The sequence below is a fragment of the Lagopus leucura genome, unplaced genomic scaffold, assembly GCF_019238085.1.
Source record: "Lagopus leucura isolate 7727_CA_CO unplaced genomic scaffold, USGS_WTPT01 Super-Scaffold_100004, whole genome shotgun sequence".
NCBI lineage: Eukaryota > Metazoa > Chordata > Aves > Galliformes > Phasianidae > Lagopus > Lagopus leucura.
This window is the reverse complement of record NW_024962264.1, coordinates 62531890-62550666: the sequence shown is the minus strand read 5'-3', so window position 1 is coordinate 62550666 and position 18777 is coordinate 62531890. Positions and strand designations below refer to the sequence as shown.

The 18777-nt window shown below is 38.1% G+C and overlaps 1 protein-coding gene across 2 annotated transcripts in view; it reads left to right on the top strand.

The window, feature by feature from the left end:
- NSD2 (nuclear receptor binding SET domain protein 2) overlaps positions 1-18777 on the top strand; it is a 98129-nt gene that overhangs the window by 33464 nt on the left and 45888 nt on the right. For both annotated transcript variants that reach the window (XM_042872207.1, XM_042872206.1), the window contains exon 2: positions 5978-6603. In XM_042872207.1, coding sequence (XP_042728141.1) covers positions 6007-6603 — 597 coding nt within the window. In that variant the 5' untranslated portion in view covers positions 5978-6006. The remainder of the gene's footprint in view (positions 1-5977; positions 6604-18777) is intronic.

Here is an 18777-nt window from a genome sequence, read left to right as displayed (position 1 = left end):
ATCACTTCATGGAAGAAAGGGCAGAATCATTGGCTACAGTAAAGAGGAAACAAACAAATTAGAGTGCATTAATCTGCAGCAGTGAATATTATGTAGAACCAGAGGATCCAGGTCCTGAAGCTCATGGTGCAAGGAGCAGAGGTAGGATGCTAAAAAGAAAAAACAGTAGGGATTAAGGGAGGAGTGGGAAATCAAGGTAGGCTTAGGACAGGTGAAAAAAGAACAGCATAAATGAAGAAGAATTACCTTTGCAGGTAAGTGCTCTGTTATCTGAGATTGCATTTGCTCTTTGTTCCCAGTCTCAAATAGAAGTCAGAAACACAATTCTGGCCCTCTTAAGAGAGAGAGACATTTCATTGGTGAGCAAGGACCTAGACTGCACATATTCTGACTGGTGTATTGCTGAGTGCTGTTTTGCTAGGGAGCAGCCTTCTTTTGAGCTGAGCCATTCAGAACCCCCCAGAAGAGAGTAATGTCTCAAGTACACATTTGAAAACATAATGGATTTTTTGTGCCACTTGCTGAGCATCTGTTGAGGGCTACCTGTTCTATCATCCTGCTGGTAAACTGTGTCATTTCTACTATTTTAGGCACTGATGTTCCTCTCAGCTTATTGTCAGAGAAGCAGCAATTCTTTTCTATTTGATCTCTGATCCTGCAAATGAAGAAGAGATCTATAACCTCTCTTCAGTCAAAAATACCACATTTTACAGGAGTTTGCTCACATCTATCCCTCTTCCTTCACCACCCATCCTTGGGAGGAAGAAATTAACAAAATTAAGTTTCTTCAGAAGTCAAAAAATTAATCTTTCTTGTGATCTTGAAGAAAACAAATTAATGGGGAAGAGTCCCTTTGTAGAATCTTCTAGGCTTATCCTCAGCAGCAGGGGTTGGTTACAAATGTTTTTCTGAGGAGGAACAAAATGTTAAGTTAATCAGTTTTGTAAGCTTGCTTTAGCAATAGCAAGTAACATTTACAGTGAAGAAATTGTTTACTTGCCATTGTACAATTCCTAACTGTACAAGCGAGTATTTTGTACAAGCTGGTGTTGCCTGTTGCCTTCAGGAGAAGGCCGTAAATACTTGGTTCAGTCAATGAGAACAGATTGTTACAATTAAGTTCTGAAATTTTATTCATTGGGAAAAAGAACAAAAAAATACAGATGCTAATTTAAATAAAAAAAAAAGTTGGTGGCAAGCAAGTGCAAGTCTTAGTGCTCTGATGACTCTAAACTTTTCACACGGTTTTCAAAATAAGCTTAGTCTTGTGTAAATGCATACTAGGTCTCTATATAATCATTGTTCTGTTCTGCAAGCATGAAGAAACGTTCACGTACTGCTTTAAAAACACCTTGTTGGAGGTTAACCAGAATCATTGTTGCAAGATTAATGAAGATCTTCAGGTGCTTTTAAAATTGAAATGGTCTCCCTGTACTGAAGTTCTTACTTTTCTCGGTCTTCCAGACATTTCTAGGACTGCTAAATTGTTAGGAAGTTTTGGTATAATGATTTTCAGTTATCTAGCTGCTCTAGTACTAGTTACTAGCTGCTCTAGTAACCTTTGTGAATTTGCTGGATATAGCTGGGTTATGACAACTATTGGCAAATCCACAAGACAATTTTCAGTTGTACATTGTGTTTTTTTTCTAAAAGTAAATTGTGTTTAGTAGTCCTTTAGTAACCTTTCATTATTTTAATGCAGTGAAGAATGGTCACAGTGTAATGCATGACAGAGAGTATGTCCTATGATTTTATTCCTATTTGATATTCTGGTTTGTTCTTTTATATGGGGTAGTAGGAATGAGCATACTCCAGGTTTTCAGCTGAATGTGTTATAACTGTGCTCATCTTCAAGTATTATGTCTAATTCTGATCTGAAAACAGGAATTTAAGGCCTTTGACCTTACAGTTGCTGAGAGAATGGAGAGGACTTACCACAAAGTTACAGGAAACAAAAACGAACAGTAGCCATCTATTAGCTTTTTAATACCAGCTGAAGCCTGATTTGTAGATAATAAATGTAGCTTTTGTGCATGTTCTCTTACTGTAAATTTGCGTACCTGAGAAATGACTTTAAGAAAACATTTAGATAAAACAGAAGTGGTATTTCATGTGATGTTGTTGTTTACTCTGTTCTCTCCCTTTGACCAAATTGGAAAGAATGGACTGCTCCATTATTTCTGACACACAAGAAAAACATCTCTGAAATTGAAGCAGATGTGGAAGAAGTGAATAATAAGTATCACATAATTGATGGTGGCCTGGACTGTAAAGAAAGAACGTGACATGCAGGCAAACTCTGTTTGGCTCATGACTCCTGTCAGATGACAGACCTTTAAGTAATTAATAAAACCACTGTAATTGTCTGCAAAATAATTTGCCTTACATAAAACCTGTGTTTTACTATGAAAGTACATACAAAGCCACTACCAGGATGTATCATTGTTCCGTTAAAATGTCTAGAGACCTTTCTCTTGTAAGTCATATTCCCTTTTGGTTACTGAAAACTACTTGTTCACAGGCCAAAATACCGTGTTTATTCAGCAGACTTCTTGGCTCTCATGTTTTTTTCCTCTTCATTAGAGAAAATGGTACTTGTTGGGTCACCAGACAGTCAATATGGGACGCTACTAGCTTAAGCTCATTAGCAGCTATTACTGTATGGTGCTATTGTCCTGCCTTTCCCTCCCCTCCCCCAAGCTTCCTTTTCTATACAGTGTCATCTAGAAAAAGATAAGGAATTGCTTTTGTTTATGTGGGAGATGTCTGTCTAAGAATGAAGTTATTTTAACCACAAAACCTATTCATATGCTGAGCTGCTTCAGGACCTTACTCTTACAACTCTGATCAGCCAGATCTTTTCTGTGATCTTTCTCACTTCATCCTTTCATGTCCTGAATTCTAGTTCTCCTTGCTTTAAATCTAAGCTCATAGTACAGCCTGTAACTTCTTTTTTCTTCCTTTTCTTCATCTGTGCTCTATTGTCCTCCTTTCACAAAATGCTCGGTCCTTTTTGTTTATGGTATTGTGCTACCATAAAATTAAGACAGCAAAAATTGTGCAAAATTTTACTAGCTTCAAATTTGCCATTCTTTCCAAGGCCCTCTGTTATTCCTGTGAGTGCAAATTTCCTGGTTTCATAATTTTAACAGAATTCCACAGCGTAGTTTCTATTTCAAGTGAATTGACCATTTCCCTCTCCTCCATTGGGTTGTCCTAGAAATGATGACTGACCTGCAAGTTGCTTTCTACAAGCGTCATCTCTGTCATGGGGCTCCTTGACTTTATTTGCTTCTAGGTACTTTGTGTTTTACCATTATTCTACCTCTACACCTCTTTTCATTTGACTCAGTTGTTCTTTGTACAGTCACAGTCTATTTCTCACATTCTAAAGTCTGCATACTGCCAGTTGTGATGGTCTTTCTGACTCAGATTATGGTCTTTGCCTTCATCTTCGCATTTACCATAGACCTGGCTCTGACTTCCTTTCACCAGTCATGCACCTGGAATTCTTCTCTCTTTAGGCTCCTGCAATTTGAGGAGTCTTTTTCAGCGCATTCAGCTTTTCAAAGTGCCCCGTGTTACTGGGAGTCATTAACCAAACCTTTACTCTGCGGCTGTCACTTCTGCAGCTCATCCAGTTTGTTCTATTGAGCGCACTAATAATAATATGGTCTGATTTGATTAGTTCTTGCTTTTTTTCTTTTCCTGGTCTGCCTCGAGCTTGATAGCTTTCTAGCTTAAGGAAATAAGTAATGAAAATAAGAGTTATTATTAAGCAGGAATAAAAAAGAATACTGGTAGAATTACAGATGGAAAACGACAGCGTTACAAAATGCAGACATCTTGATTCAGAAATCCAGATCCTGGTAAGCAGTTAATGGGGCCACTTATTTATTTACTTAGTTACTGCTTAGTTCATGGATTTGAAGTAGTTGCGCAAGACATTTTTGGTGCTGGTCATGTTATGAGAAGCTGTGGTCTGCAGCATTCCTGTTGGGCAAGGAAGCAGCAAGCTGTGGCATTTGGTGCTCTGGCCTATCTGGATAGCCACTGGAGGGCGTCCACAGCCACAAAAAAGGGAGCACCACGTTCACAGCTGCTCAGGCTGTATAGGCTTATTTTTTTAGATAGATTGAATGTAGAAGCTGAAATCAAATCTCTGGTCTGCTTTCTGGTTTACTCTATCAAGAGTCTGGGGGATTTTCTAAACTTCAGTGTTTTAGGGATTTTGTTGTTGGTGGTGGTTTGTTTGTTTGTTTGTTTGTTTGTTTATTTGTTTAAAGATATTTGCTATCATTTGTGTAACTGTAAGCCTCGCACATTCTATAATGGGCTGGCCTTTCTGCTAAGATTTATTGAATTTGTCATCAGTGGTTACTTAAAAATAATGTTGATTTCAGTTAAATCTGCTAAATTACAGTTTGAAATGTTGTCATATTATTAATTGGGTTGAGAATCTTTTTAAAAATTGTCCATGTTTTTTGGAGAAGATCTTGCAAAATTGCATGAGTTCTGTTTTGATTTAGTGGGTTCTTTGTTTTGCTCTGATGAAGTTTAGGTTTTCCATTTACTTCTGATTCTTCTATGAAAACAGTTAATACCTTTCACTAGCTTCTAATCATATATCAGAGATTTTACTGTTAATGCACATTTCACACGGCTAAAAAAAAAATTCAAAACCTTTTCTCCCTTGGGTTCAGGTGCATTGCTCTTCCTTAATTTGTTAATGCCAGATTTTCAGGCTGTTTGTCCCTGGAGAATGTAACTTACTTTGACCCCATGCTTGCATCTCTCAGATGAGTCTGTAGAACTTGTATGGAGATGGACACATGAGAAGGGATGTGGTGAATCTTTGGGAATGACTTGGCCTCTTGGACTTTATCATACATGAAATTGGTTACCTTAAGCATAGATAGTATGATTGTTATGCTGAGATTTTATAATATTTATGGCAATGTTTTTCTGTATATCATATATTCTGGACTTGCTAATCTGAAGAGTCTGTACGTATGAATTTTATAAGTGAAAAACAGTCATATTTGCCTGGTCTAGGAGGTAATGCCTGCACAAAGGAATCTATCTGCCAGATGTTTGTGTTTGCTAAGATGGTATAAAGGTGAAATGGGCACGGCTAGATTTTAGAACGCCCAGAAAACCTGCCTAAGGCTGATGATAGAGTAGATTTGTAGATTTGGCTTATTGTATTTCTTTTCTTTTTTTTCAGAAGTCTGTATGAAAAAAAAACGTTGGTGGACAATGGAGTTCCAGCTTTTTAATGACAATAACAGAAGTTACCTTGAGAAATTATATTTTGCACAGCGTATCCATGGGCTTGTAGGATGAGCTGCTTCATATTGGGCTGATGTTTATGAAACAAAATGACGGCCTTTTATTCATTCTCATAGTCAGAAATCCGTGAGCTATGGTGAAAGACTGAGCTGTGTGGGTGGTTTCCTCAGGATGCTTCCACGGAAAACTGAGGGCCTGCCCTTAGAACGAGGAGGAGAAGCTTGTCGTGCTGCTGTCCATGGTGTAGTACTACAGTAGTGCAGCCCTTTACTCTGGCGCAACCTCTTAGATCTGAACTCATAACATGGTTGTAAATAATATTTACTTGTGTCTAAATCTTACTTGATTTAAACAGTGCGGTACTTCTGAGTAGTTAGTATGGGTAGAATCCTGCTGTAGATCAATGAAAGAATATTAAAAGGAAAGCTGTGACTTTCTCTATGTTTTTATTTTAATAATACTGATAATCTATTTTTCTTGGCATTTTACATAAAGTGTATTAGCACATATTAAAGTATTTTGATAATGAAGTTTCTAAGCAACACTTTTTATTAGTAAAACTTGAATAGATACATTCTTAATGTTACGCTGTTGGAGACATCTCTATTTAAATACTTAGCAGCTTTTCTCATCTCTGTATTGCTAAAAATATTTTCTGGATTTCTTTTTTTTTGTCTTCATATAGCAGTGTAAGACTGGAAACATCTGGGCTGGATGGACTTTAGCATCAAAAGAAGTTCTCAACTTTTAACTCGAAAAATTAACTACTTAAAAATGAAGCAAGTACCAGAGATCCTTGGAAATACCAATGGGAAGACTCAGAATTGTGAAGTGAATCGTGAGTGTTCTGTCTACCTGGGCAAAGCACAACTTTCTGCCACTCTGCAGGAAGGTGTCATGCAAAAATATAATGGCCATGATGCTCTTCCATTCATCCCAGCTGATAAGTTGAAAGATCTGACTTCTCGTGTGTTCAATGGTGAATCTGGGGCCCAGGATGCCAAGCTGCGCTTTGAACCCCAGGAAATAAAAGGAGTTGGAACACCACCAAACACTACTCCTATCAAGAATGGTTCTCCAGAAATCAAGCTGAAAATCACTAAAACCTACATGAATGGAAAACCTCTGTTTGAATCTTCCATTTGTGGAGACAATGGTGCAGATGTGTCACAGTCAGAGGAAAATGAACAAAAACCAACAAACAAGGAGAGGAGGAACAGAAAAAGAAGCATAAAATATGACTCCTTACTTGAGCAGGGTCTTGTTGAAGCAGCGTTGGTGTCAAAGACTTCAAGCTCCCCTGAAAATAAGGTACTTTTAAAAAACGTTTTCTTCTGTTACATTTGTTTGTTATTCATATTGACACTTCATTTGTTCATGTGTTAATCATTATTTTAAGTATTTCCATAGGTACTTCACCTGAACAGTTCACTTTCTGTGGTACTCTCTGGTCCCCGGTTTTTTGTCTAGAACTGGAGGACTTTCTAAATCAATTCCAAATAAGTTTAAAAAAAAGTCTTTATTAAAGATCAGGGCATGTAGTAGTGTAGGATGTATGAAGGAGAAGCTTCATCCAGAGATGCAGCCAAAGCATAGACAGGATGGGAGCTTGGGAGGCCTTGAAATTCACGCATAGCCTTTAACTGGTTTTGGCAGTTCAGTTGTAGTTTTTAAGCTTACTTGTGACCTAGCTAGCTTTGCTTGCTATGACCTAGAGATTTGTACTAGCTGAAAATGCTAGGTACTTCTATGATGTCATTAATGTCTGTGATTCAGCCAGTCTTTTCTTGAATTTTTTTAAACACGGGCAGAAATAGAAGCTTCACTTTTTGTTTTTTTTAATCCGACTTACCAAGTTGGGAGTAAGAATGCTGTTAGACCTTTTCCCTCTTCAGTTTTAATTAATGGTCTTCATTTAAAGGAACGTAGCTTACACTCATTTCATCTCACAGTACAAACCTGCATTGCAGGGATATTTTTGTGTATATTAAGTTTCCTAGGGAGTAATTCACAATAGTGCTGTGTAATGGCGATGGTAAATGGCAATCAGTGCTTTGGCAGGTGATCAGGTTTTTACACACTTTAAATGCAAAATGAATGTTAAAGGTTTTTTTTCTGCCATCTGAAAGTTTATTAATGAACGTTGACTTTTAGTCTTTATTCACATGCAGAGATGAGCCATGTACACTGTTGGATTACTCATTTTATTTACCTTTGTTTGCATTAAAACCACTTAAATGAGTTTACAGATACATATAAGCACTCTTCAAAGTATCCAAAATATTTTATTTTTATGGTTTCAATATATTATTCTTTGAATGATCACTAACATTATTTTCAAGGTTTCTATTAAGGAGTTCATTTTCTTTCATTTTATTACAGGGATTGTTTTAATACTAAATGGCTTAGATTTTTCCAAATCACTTATCAGAGGTAAAAATTATGGGTACAGTCAATAATTTTAATTCTTCTTTCTGCTCACTGTTAATGAGTGAACATAAATTGAAATAAAAACTGGTATAATTGTTAGCATTAACACCTCTATTATTACACTATTTGTTTATTAAATCGAATGCAATATTTAGATTGCCCATCTCAGTAGTTCAGCCTGATCATCCTTTCATATTGGTTGTCAGTTAAGGCTGGCCTGCAATGTTTTGTGATGAACAGCTTGTTTAAGATTAAAAGATTGATCTGAGTTGTTCTGTGATCACAAATTGTCAGGGCAAACTGTGTAAATACATTTCCCAGAGCACCAGGGACACAATGGCTGGAGAGCAGCGCTGAAGCAGTGGGCCACCAAACCGCCAGAGCAGGGCAACCCACTGCTTGATCACAGCCTTCACAGTGTTATAGCCCTGTTCTTTTCAGAGCACTTGGAATAGCAGCTCAAGCCTCTGGCTCTTTTTCTTGTAAAGCACAAAGGGCAAACAGATTTGAAGATGACAGGATGATGTTTTATGATAAAGCACCTTAATTGTAAGAGTGCGGGGCTCTACTTTCTTTTTCAAGGACAGTTTGCAAACCTACAGGTTTAAGATAAAGGAAGAAAAACCTTACTAGGGAGCATGTTTGTCCTAGTGATAAACATGTATTCTCTGTGACAACATCTATAATATCTTCATTATCAGTGTACTTAAGTCCAAGCTCCTGCTTTAAGTGTTTCATTGCCATTATCCCGAGGCTTAATTAGTGTGTTGTACCGTGCATTTATGTTCTTGGTTGTGGTCACAAAGCAGAAGTTGGAAAAATGTTTGTGGAGTAAAAGCTGATAAATTTTGTTTTTAGATACCTGTTTATTGTAGGTTACAAGTTAATATAGAACCTGTTTGTCTGGTTTTGTTTCTAGACTGCTTTTCTCCCTCGATTTCTTCTTGTCCAAGCTCTCATTCTTTTATTCAGCAAAAATTGCCATGGTTCAAATACTGCCTTTTATGTAAGGTAATTATATCTCTGTTTGATGGACATACCAGATTAGTATCTTGCTGAGGTGAGAGGCATATCATTTAACAAATGTTCCACTGCTCTGTTGTTGGGCTGTCTTGTTTGGACATTTTTCATTAACATAAAGGAAAGTTGTTTAAAAATCTATCTGCAAATCTGTTTTCAGTTGCGAATAAATGCAATTTACTCAGCTCTGATATGAATTAGATTTCTGCTGATACCACAGCTTTTCCCAGGCCTTTGAGGCTGTAGTGCTTTCACTTTCCCAGTTTAAAGGAGGGGAAGTAAGACAAATCATGGCTCTTCCTTCCCTGCCCTCCTGCACTTCACCACTTTCCCTCTACTCCCTTATCTCTCCATCTAAGGAGTTCTCTTTAAAATCCAGGCCCATTTTACTGATGGATTTAATGGTGGATTTAGCAATTAGCAGCTTCTACTCTGAGGAACTACGTTGACACTGGGCTAAGAACACCTCTGACTGAAGGTATTACGTGTGAAGTGTTACATGTTGGATGTTTGAGTCAATGCCAAACCCATGGAGTCTGATAGTTACCCACTTTGTAGTGTTGCTCGTGTTAAGTGGCAGGATGTTTCTGTTCTAGAGCTTGTCATGGCTGCATTCTCGCAGTGCCAGCAGTTATGGATGGGGACTTGCTAGATTTTCTCACTCACTGCTTTTGTTAGAGGTGAAATGATTTTCCTCCTTGTTGGAGGAGGATGGCAGAGATTTACTTAATGCAGTAACACAAAGTAATCAAGATTAATCCCTAAACAATGAAGAGTTTTTGTACAGGAAACAGACAGGGTACATATATTTCCAGGTGTTATACTGGTGATCCCAAATGTTGGCCTGCCGTGCTCTGCAGCCCTAGGAAGAGTTCAGTGTACTATACTGGCACATTTGAGCCTACTCTGCATAAGCCAGTTTGGGCCTGGAAATGGCAGCTTGCCCATTTGGCACAGCTTGCTGGTATAACTACCTGCCGTGGGTGCAGTAGCTCAGAAAAGCAGCAACGCTGTGTCCATAACAAACCTGGAAGGTCCACGCTGCTATACTTGCTAGCTTAGAGATTCCAGCTGTGCACAATGCATGTGATCTAAAAGCTGTACCTTTCACAAAGCTTCCTATCCTGTTTTCTTGCGGACCTCATGTAGTATTGTACCAGAAACTTGGCAGTTCATTGCTCCTTCTACTCAGCACAGTCTGTAATGATTTTGCAGCGGCTACCTGGGGGGCAGCTGCAAGTTGCTGGAGAAATGCCACTAGTCTGTGTCTTGTGTTTGTGTTGCTGTTTTGTGTTCACAGAGGATAAAACTGTTCTGGCCAACTTCATTATATCTGATGACTACGTAATGTTATAGTGCCTTTGCCAGTGAATGGTAATGATTTAGAAACCAAGCAAGAGTAGAACAGAAGCAGTCTCAGGATTATCTGCTGGTTTTTACGCTTCTGTGCTTCATGCTGGAAGATAGGCACTACTGCAGGTGTTGCTGTTGCTCTGGCCACAGCTTGCATCTAATTAGTAGAGCTGGGCAGAAACCAACAAGTTCCCTCTCTACAACTGGTGAGCTGATCTCATCAAATAATTGATTATCCTGTTTATTATCCTGTTTATAGCTTTTAGGAGTGGAGAAAATAGCCAGATCCTGAGATGACCTGTTTTGTTTTAAGTGCAGGAATAATAAATAGATCTTTTCCAGGAAGAGGACTTAATTGGTTTTCGTCATCAGTCATTAGGAAATCGTGGTCAACATGCTGTAAAATGTGCAGCTAAACAGCCACATGAATTGGTGTCTGCAGTTGGACTCTGACTTTTTTTTTAATAGGCTGTTGCTAAGTTTTCAGAGCCTATCTTCAGGGACATGATAAGGCAGGATTCTCGGCTGCTGTCACTAGAATCCCAGTGGATAGGAGTTACCTTAAAATCTCTTCTGGGTGATACCTTCAGGAGCAAGAGAAATGAATTCTTACTCTCTTTGGAAGGGTTCCATAGCTGCTGTTACTCTTTAGCCCTCAGTAAAGGATTATGTTTAGCTACACCTTGAAAATTTGTTTGTTCTCAGCAGCTCACAATGTGCAGCAGTAATTGTTACTTTGGAATTTCAAATCATTCATTCTTAATGTCTCATAGGAATAGTATTTTAAAGAACTAATTGTATGTTATGTAGCAGCAGAAGCATACAGAGTGTACTTGTTTCAGAGATTAGAAACTATGGGCTGTCTCAGAGTGAATGTGAAATCAATTGCAGAAAGCTGAAGTATTTGTTCAAGGCTTTCCTCTGTACCAAGCTTCTCGTTGTGTACAGAAGTGTTCAAATTAAGTGTGCTTTCTGCATCAAGCTGTTGTCTCAATACATTTTTTGTGTCTCAGGTGGAAAAAATGTTTTTACATTCACATCTATTCATAAACACATGAGTGGTAGAATCCAAATCAAATATGAGGTAGTATCTTGATGTGATTACAAAAATGATCATTAAAAATAACTGTAACAAGTGAGTTGAAGAACCATCTAATTCAGCATCTGAGCTTGGAGGGCAAGGCTCAGCAGAGGGGGCAAAAGAGTCATGGAGCAATGCACTCCTGGCAATTTGTGACTCAGGTTTCTAGAGCTCGCAGTGATGACTTTGTATTTAGTAGCTGGAGATGACTGAATTCATGCAGTAAAACTCTGCTTCTTTTTGAGTCAGTGCAAACTTGTTATATACATGACATTCTATAATGGAGCAAGAGGTGTGTGATGTGAAGGGCTGGTTCTTTTTGCTGTGTCTCTTGATGCTTTGATCTCCACTGTCTTCTTTTTTGGAGAAATGTTGGCCAGAGCAATATAAGTCATTTAAGATACTGTTGTCTTGTGGATGTATACAGTGGCATGGTATGTCTCTATATTGTTGTCCATATTATAAATAGTGTTTTATAAAATATATATTAATATTAAAAAATATAATGGCATTTTGTTATTTCTTGACTTCTTCTGAGCCACTTAGAAGTACCTAAAAGTCCTTGAGCCAGGTTTTCCACATGTCTAGAAGTATTCTAATAAATGTGTGATTCTTAAACTCCAGATCAGGTACATATGTTTCTCCCTCTGCACCCCACCCCACCCCTCACCCCCTGGGTCAGATGTAGGATAATGAAAACACCCACACTTGTGTTTTAGTAATCTTTATGGAGCCAGCTTGAACAAGATGGTTTTGATCCCCAGAGCTTTCTTTCTGCTCAGAACCCAGTGATAGTGACCCTGAGCAATGAGAATGTACTGCTTCTAAGCCTGGCCTAATAGTGCAGAGGCTAACTGTGAAGCAGTGCTGTCATATTACAGTTTTTCAGTGAAATGTGAACTGAAGAGGTGCGTTTTGAGGGAGGAATTGGGTTGTTTTCAGAAATTACCCATTGCTTGCAAGAATAGTTGTGAATCCTGAACTTGCTGAACCCTTTTTCCTTAACCACCCTCCTGCAGCCCAAGAGACTGCTCCACAATGATGTGAGCATTGAAGAAGTGGGGCTCAGCTTTAAATTTTCTTGTCAATTACATCTGTGCATCTCTGAGCCACCAGCTGAGCTACCAGCTGTATGGAGGTTGGAACAACCCAAAAGAGCTGACCAGGTAGAAAGGAATCTGATTCAAAGAGTGTTACCAAATGCTGCATTGTTTTATATTTGTCATTGGTTTTTGTGTTCCAGGATTTGTTTTTATTCATTCTGTTCTTTGCGTGTTTGTGTGGAAATGGTAGAGCATGCAGAGTTCTTCTGGAACAGCTAACTTCCCATTTCATCTCAACAATGAATGGTGTGCCATAACACAACTGAGGTTAATGACATTTTTCATTTGTTTGCTTTGTCTAGACTTATTTTCAGTCGTTGCACTAGTACTGTCACTCAGTACTGATGCTATCTCTCAACACTCAACATGAACATGTCATCTCAACATCTTGTCCTCACACTGCACTGGCTGTTAGTAGTTGAAATGACAAGCAATTTGGTTGTTTTCATTGCTTTTCTGTCCAAGATAGGTGAAGCCTTTCTGTTGCTTTACTCAGTTTTCTGCTTAACCAAAATAACGCCTGTCTAACTTTTGCATTTAGCTGAGAGTTACATCTCTAGTTCAGTGCTATGCTACTCGGATGGATTTTCAGACAGATTTTTGGGAAATGGTGGTGGTATGTACCAGATGTCAATTCTGGCCCTTAAAGCCTCCTTTTGTCAGAAAAAAAAAAGATGCTTTGTAGTAACTGTTAAAAAAAGTAACAAAAGCAAAACATTTTGATCTGTCTTGGAGTAGTGGTTCAGCCTTCTTTATGAATTTCCTTCTTTGGAGTGCATTTCAGATAGGGCACGTGCACTTCAGGAGCTCAGGAGTTCTTTGTTCTCAGACACTAATTGTCAGTTTGCCTATTACCACTGTTTAGTTATCATTTTATTTTGAGTAAATAGACCCAATTTGGCTAACATTTCTGTGACTGCTCTTTGTGAGAGCACTTAAAGGAATTGTTTTATTGAGCATCATAAAATGGGCAGCCACTAAAAATGTAATTTGTCAATAGTAAGGAATAAATTCCTTTTTCACGTGAAGAGCTCATAAAAATACTCTGGTTTAGAAATCTATCACAGGAGGCAAAACTGGATGTTGTACAGACCATTGCCAAGCAAGCCCAGCTCCTTTACATGATGAATCTGTGGCCTCGAGGCACTTAATGATAGAAAAGCTTCATTTTTCTTTTTTTAAAGGAGGGAGGAAGTGGATAAATAACTGTAAATTTGAATGTATGTTGAGAATGCTTGTAACAAACTAAAATAATTTGGGATCTTAATCTTATGGAAATGATAGCACTTTGAGTTTGTTCTTTACTGTGTTTTACTGCAATGACCAACTTGTTTATATGGGATTGGGGCATTCCCAATTGGTGTTTTCAGCACATCTTTATTGCTGAAAACGAGAAACATTTCTGAAATATGTTTCATCATTGCCAAATCAAGGTTATGTTTGGGTTTTTTTCCCACTTGTCACTGGGCTGATTAACCCACTGATACTCCTGTGTTTAACCTTTACAACTGGAGGACCTGCCAGCTGCATGTATCAACATAATGGTAATTACTTACCTGGAAACCTCTCTTGCCTGCTTTTATGTGCAGTGTTCAATTTAAAGGCCTACTCTCAAAATCTAAGTAGTATCTGGACTCTGCCATGGACGTCCTTTACACCAAATCAGCATTTGTTTTCCTTAAACCTAAACTGTTTCTTTCAGAAGTGTTCTTATGGCAGGGAAGTGTAGAGACAAGTATCTGTCTCCACCAGAAGACAATGTTTGGGGGATCTGGGATTTGGTGGTGTTATCTGGGCTTTGGTTTTTTCACAAAGAGCATCAGGATTTCTGAACTTCTACCTGTGCTACCTTGGATCTTTGTGAGCTACCAAGAGCATATCTGTTTAACAAAGTGCTTCAGGAAATCTCAACCCCATTTATCTCTGTTTACTCAACCCTAACTCAAGGGTGTTAGAAGAGTGCTAAGAATGGGGGCCCTCATAAGGTTCTAATCTGGAACGTGCGTGAAAACATTGTGCAGGCAAAGTAGCAGAACACGTGTGGATGTATCGTTCTGAAAATGTGTGTGTGTGCTGAGATGATTCAGGTTTGTTTCTGTTATGCTGTGTGAAACTTTAAGGGGAATTCTTCAGAAAAAAACTCTTTCCTGTTCTAAACTTCCTCATGGCTCTGTCATGGTGCTTTTCCAGACTTCTGTAGCTCTCATACCCACAGTGTCTTACATACTGAGATACCACAGTTAAAACTTTTGAGGATTGGCGAATGTTGGAAAAGTTGAGTGTAGGCAGAAATCTTTTTATAATACTTGCTATAAAAGAAAGTTTCATTTGTTCTGATCACGCCATGTCTAATTTAAATACTGATTTTTTGGAACATGGAACCTTTCAGCAGTAAGCCAGTAGCTTGTGATTTAAGAGGTCATCTAAATGTAAATGTAGAAATTCAGCAAAGCTGCTGAATGAAGCTGCTCTCCACATTTGCAGAAGGATTGAAGGTTGGGAAGTGTTCCAGAACTTCTATCTTACTGGGTCTATCTGTGAATGATTGAATCTGTTTCTTTTCAACTCTATACTGTGAAAAAAAGATAGCGTCCCAGTCAGTGAAATGCCATGTAAAGATTATTTCTAAACTGCTTGCTCATATAATGTTTGTGTAAGGGAAGATTGCTGACTTGGATAGACAGATTTGTTTTTAACTGTAAAAACATCTAGAAAACATGCCATCGGCTTGGAACTCGATAATGAGGGAAGCAAAGCCAGAAAAAATAATTGAAATGTCATTGATTTGAAATACAAATTTGATCTTTTATTTTAAAATCCATAATGTAAATTATGAATCCCTGTCTAAACTTTTTTTTTTTGTCTTCTGCTTTCTTTCATCTCAGAAGGGAGGATTCTGCAAGGTGTCATGAGCTGCTCTAGATGAGTTTGTGGAGAGAAATGGAGGAAAGAAAGCTACTGTAATTAAACTTGTATTTGATTTTTGAAGAGTCTCAGCCATCCCAGCAAAGTTTTTAGGGGATTTACAAGTAGAGCAGAGATCTATTTATTTTTTTCTATCCTTTTTTGGTTTTCCTATTTGATAGCTTCAGCATATGGTCACATAGAATAAAAAACCAACGGCGGTTGTGCTGGGAAGAATCAAATTTACTATCTTCAGAGGTAATTCCTCACAGTGCCATGATCTTGACACCCCCTTTTTTCAGGTGCTTAGTAACAGAAGAAAAGATAACTTGGAGATAGTTGTTGTAAAAACTGAATATGAGTGGTTTTAGCAAAGTATCTGTATTGGTATTAGAACAGTTAGAAATTGAAAAGCTAACAAGAGAACCCCAATATAGTCTGTTCATCTTGTTTTGATATGAGCTTTTTATGTCCACTTCCCCTGCAGTCTGTACCTCACTGCACAACGTGATGCATATTTTGCAGACGTACTACAGATGTTTGGAGCAAGGCAGTTTGCAGACATGGGTGCAATGCTCTTGAGAACTGCAGTCTTTGGATACTGTATGGTGTCCTTTTCTGTTGTGCTGAAGGTGAAACACAAAACTTCAACAGTTCATTGCTTCTTTCCTCATGTTTCCTCATCCTTCTCCATTTTCTAGCAATAATTGAGCTGTTTCAAAAAAACCATCTCTGATGTGGTTATTTCTATGAAGATACTGTTTTTAATTAGAATCATTTAGAATAAATATTGGCCTCACTTCAGAATCTTGGGTTGTTAACCTTTTCATTTGAAGCAATAGTATATATTGAGGGATTTGCACTGATTTTAATCAAGCTCAGGTTCTGATTTTTGGTTTTGAAGTGACTTAATGAGATTTTTCGCATTTAATGAGAGTAAGAAGCCGTTTCTGTGTCCTAAATGATAGAACATAACTCCTTAGGAAAGTAGCTGCATCCTTCCATTCTATTGCCTGAAGGCTGAACAGTGATTTGTCCTTTGTCAAATTAGAGACTTGAATTTTTCAGGAAGCAAGAGCTTTCCTAAGAAGCTAATTGGGATGGTTGGTTCTCAAGGAAGATAAGCTTGGAATCTTTGTCTTTTTATAGGGAGTGTCTCTGTTGAAAGTGAACCTGGTCATTGATCAATCTAGGTGACAAAATGTGAGTCTTTTCTGCTTTGTTATGCACTTTTTCTTCAGGCAAGTTCCCATCTCTCCTGAACTTCTCAAAGGAATGGAGTTCTATAGCCACCTCCTTAGTTCACTATCTTTCCTGCTAGAGAGGCAAGAGAAGACAAAACATCTCATTTTTATCTTTATTACACAAATCCAGGCTAACAAATATGCTGTATTTCACCCACTAATACTCACTAATAGATAGCAGGACTGGAAAAATACGTGGTCGTGGTCAATGAGCACTGTTTCATATTGAAGAAAAAAGTTAGACTGTGTTTCTGTGTTCTAATGTTGATTTGAAGTACATTTCAACTGCATATATTCTGTTTTGGAACCTTGATTATTTTGTCCTAGATCCTTTGTAATGCTAGCAAATTTTTATTCCAGAGTGCAAGTGGACCTCCAGCAGTCTGTATGTATAGGGTGGCCTAGGAGAAGTTCTTGGTGCAGGATTACAAACTGTTACTACTTTCACACAAATTGAATTGAAAGTGAAAACAGGAGGGAAGATGCCTGCAAGTTGTTCAGTATCAGTGCTTCCCCGTTAGAATAGAATAAAATGTGTACTGTCTTCATCTGTCTTAAATGTTCTCTTTTCTGGTGATACAGTCTCTCTCCTGGGCAGTGTTCTTCGTCTCATCCCCTGGTGACATTTTACAGTTAGAAGTTGGCGATTTCTGTAGCTTCCAAAGTTAGTTCAGTGAAACACTGTTCTTTTTGACATTTCAGTTAATTCACAATCAATTTGAGGGATTAATTTTCACGTGCTTGCACATGTACACTAAATAGATCATTACTATTTGATTAATATCTGCTATTATATTAATATCTTTAGTCTTTACCACTGATAATTTCAGAACAGATAACTTAGCTCAGTCTGACGTCACTTGGTAAGCCTTGTAGCTGTTTTTTAAAAGAGTCCTTTGCCAGCTTCAAACTGATCATAGTGCTTTCATAACAAAGTCTACAAACAAATGTGAAGCTCTGCATGCAGTGCAGTAATGACATTGTTCTTAAATGCATCATGCTTTGTAGTTGCTTTAAAATAATTTTAAACTTTGAAATTACCCATCACACACAATATGTTCTTGTCGCCTTGTATTCGTAGTCAGACCAGAATTAAATGAAAACTGGATGAATTCCTTTGATGGGTTGTAGGCAAAGTTAATTAAATGCAAATGTTTTCTATGACCAAGCCATCACATTTCACTTCTTTGGTCTGGTAGAATGCTAACTGAAGTGTCAGGAATTCCTGTCAATCTGCCTGTCACTCATCACTTATGTGATGATGAAAGTGCTGAGAGATATGGCAAACAAATCTTGGAAATGTTAAGAGAAGAGGGAAGACATTAAATATGCTTTTCTTCTTTGGTATCTCTCAGCCTATTGCAGTTGCTGTCTTGGATGAATTTTTAAGAATGCTGGTATTCTTCAAGGCGTAATTTCTTGCAGAAAAACTCAGTTATGGTAATTGAATTATTCTGTTCCACACTCCACAGTCGCCCAGACAAAATAAACTTGAAATCTGTCTAGCTGCCTTTCAGAGCAAGGCTTTCATTAGGGTTCAAATCTAGAAAGCCAGAGATTTCTCTTGAAACCAGTGGCTGCAATACTAAGGAATGTGGAGCCTGTCAGGTGGCCTGTGAGTTCAGCATCGGGGCTGCCCTGCGTGATCCTCAGTCATCACCTGCTCACCCGGGATTCAGCCATCCTATTTATGTAACTTCTCTGCAATTCAGTATTTGAAAAAGGAAAAAAAGCCACTGAAATTATTGGTAGAAGTAGGAAAGATAGAAGCTCCTGAACTGTTCCTACAGACTTCCATTTGTTTACATTTGTGGGTAGGTTATCTCATTAGAAATTTGAACTGTTTTAAGGAAGCCTGTATCTTTTCCACTTCAGGCAGGAATTGAGGGAAAAGTATTTTAGTTTGACTCATTTGAGCTTCCCTCACTTTACAGTTGTGTTCTTAAACAAGGAATTTTTCATCTTATTTTGCCTGTTTAAGTATCATTAAGTAAGGAAGAACTGATCTACTGTTGGAGCAGTATGAATTGCTCATCACAGACCACCACAGTAATGCTTCCAGCCCTACCTCTCCATGTTCTACAGATGCGCAGTGATTGCCTGTGCATTAACTGCACATTGTTAAGGATACTCAATTATTGCTTAAAAAAATTCTCCTAACAACAATTCCTGTTTTCCTCCAGAGAAAAAATACTGCAAGCCACATTGCTTATTTCTGTACAATACAAGTGTCTCCTGAAAAAGCTCTAGCCCCGTTCATACAATAACAGAGATTTTTGTAGAGATGCTCTCTCCATCCCATCTCAGCAGTAATCTAAAAACAAAACAACCTGGAAGCTGGAGTAAAATG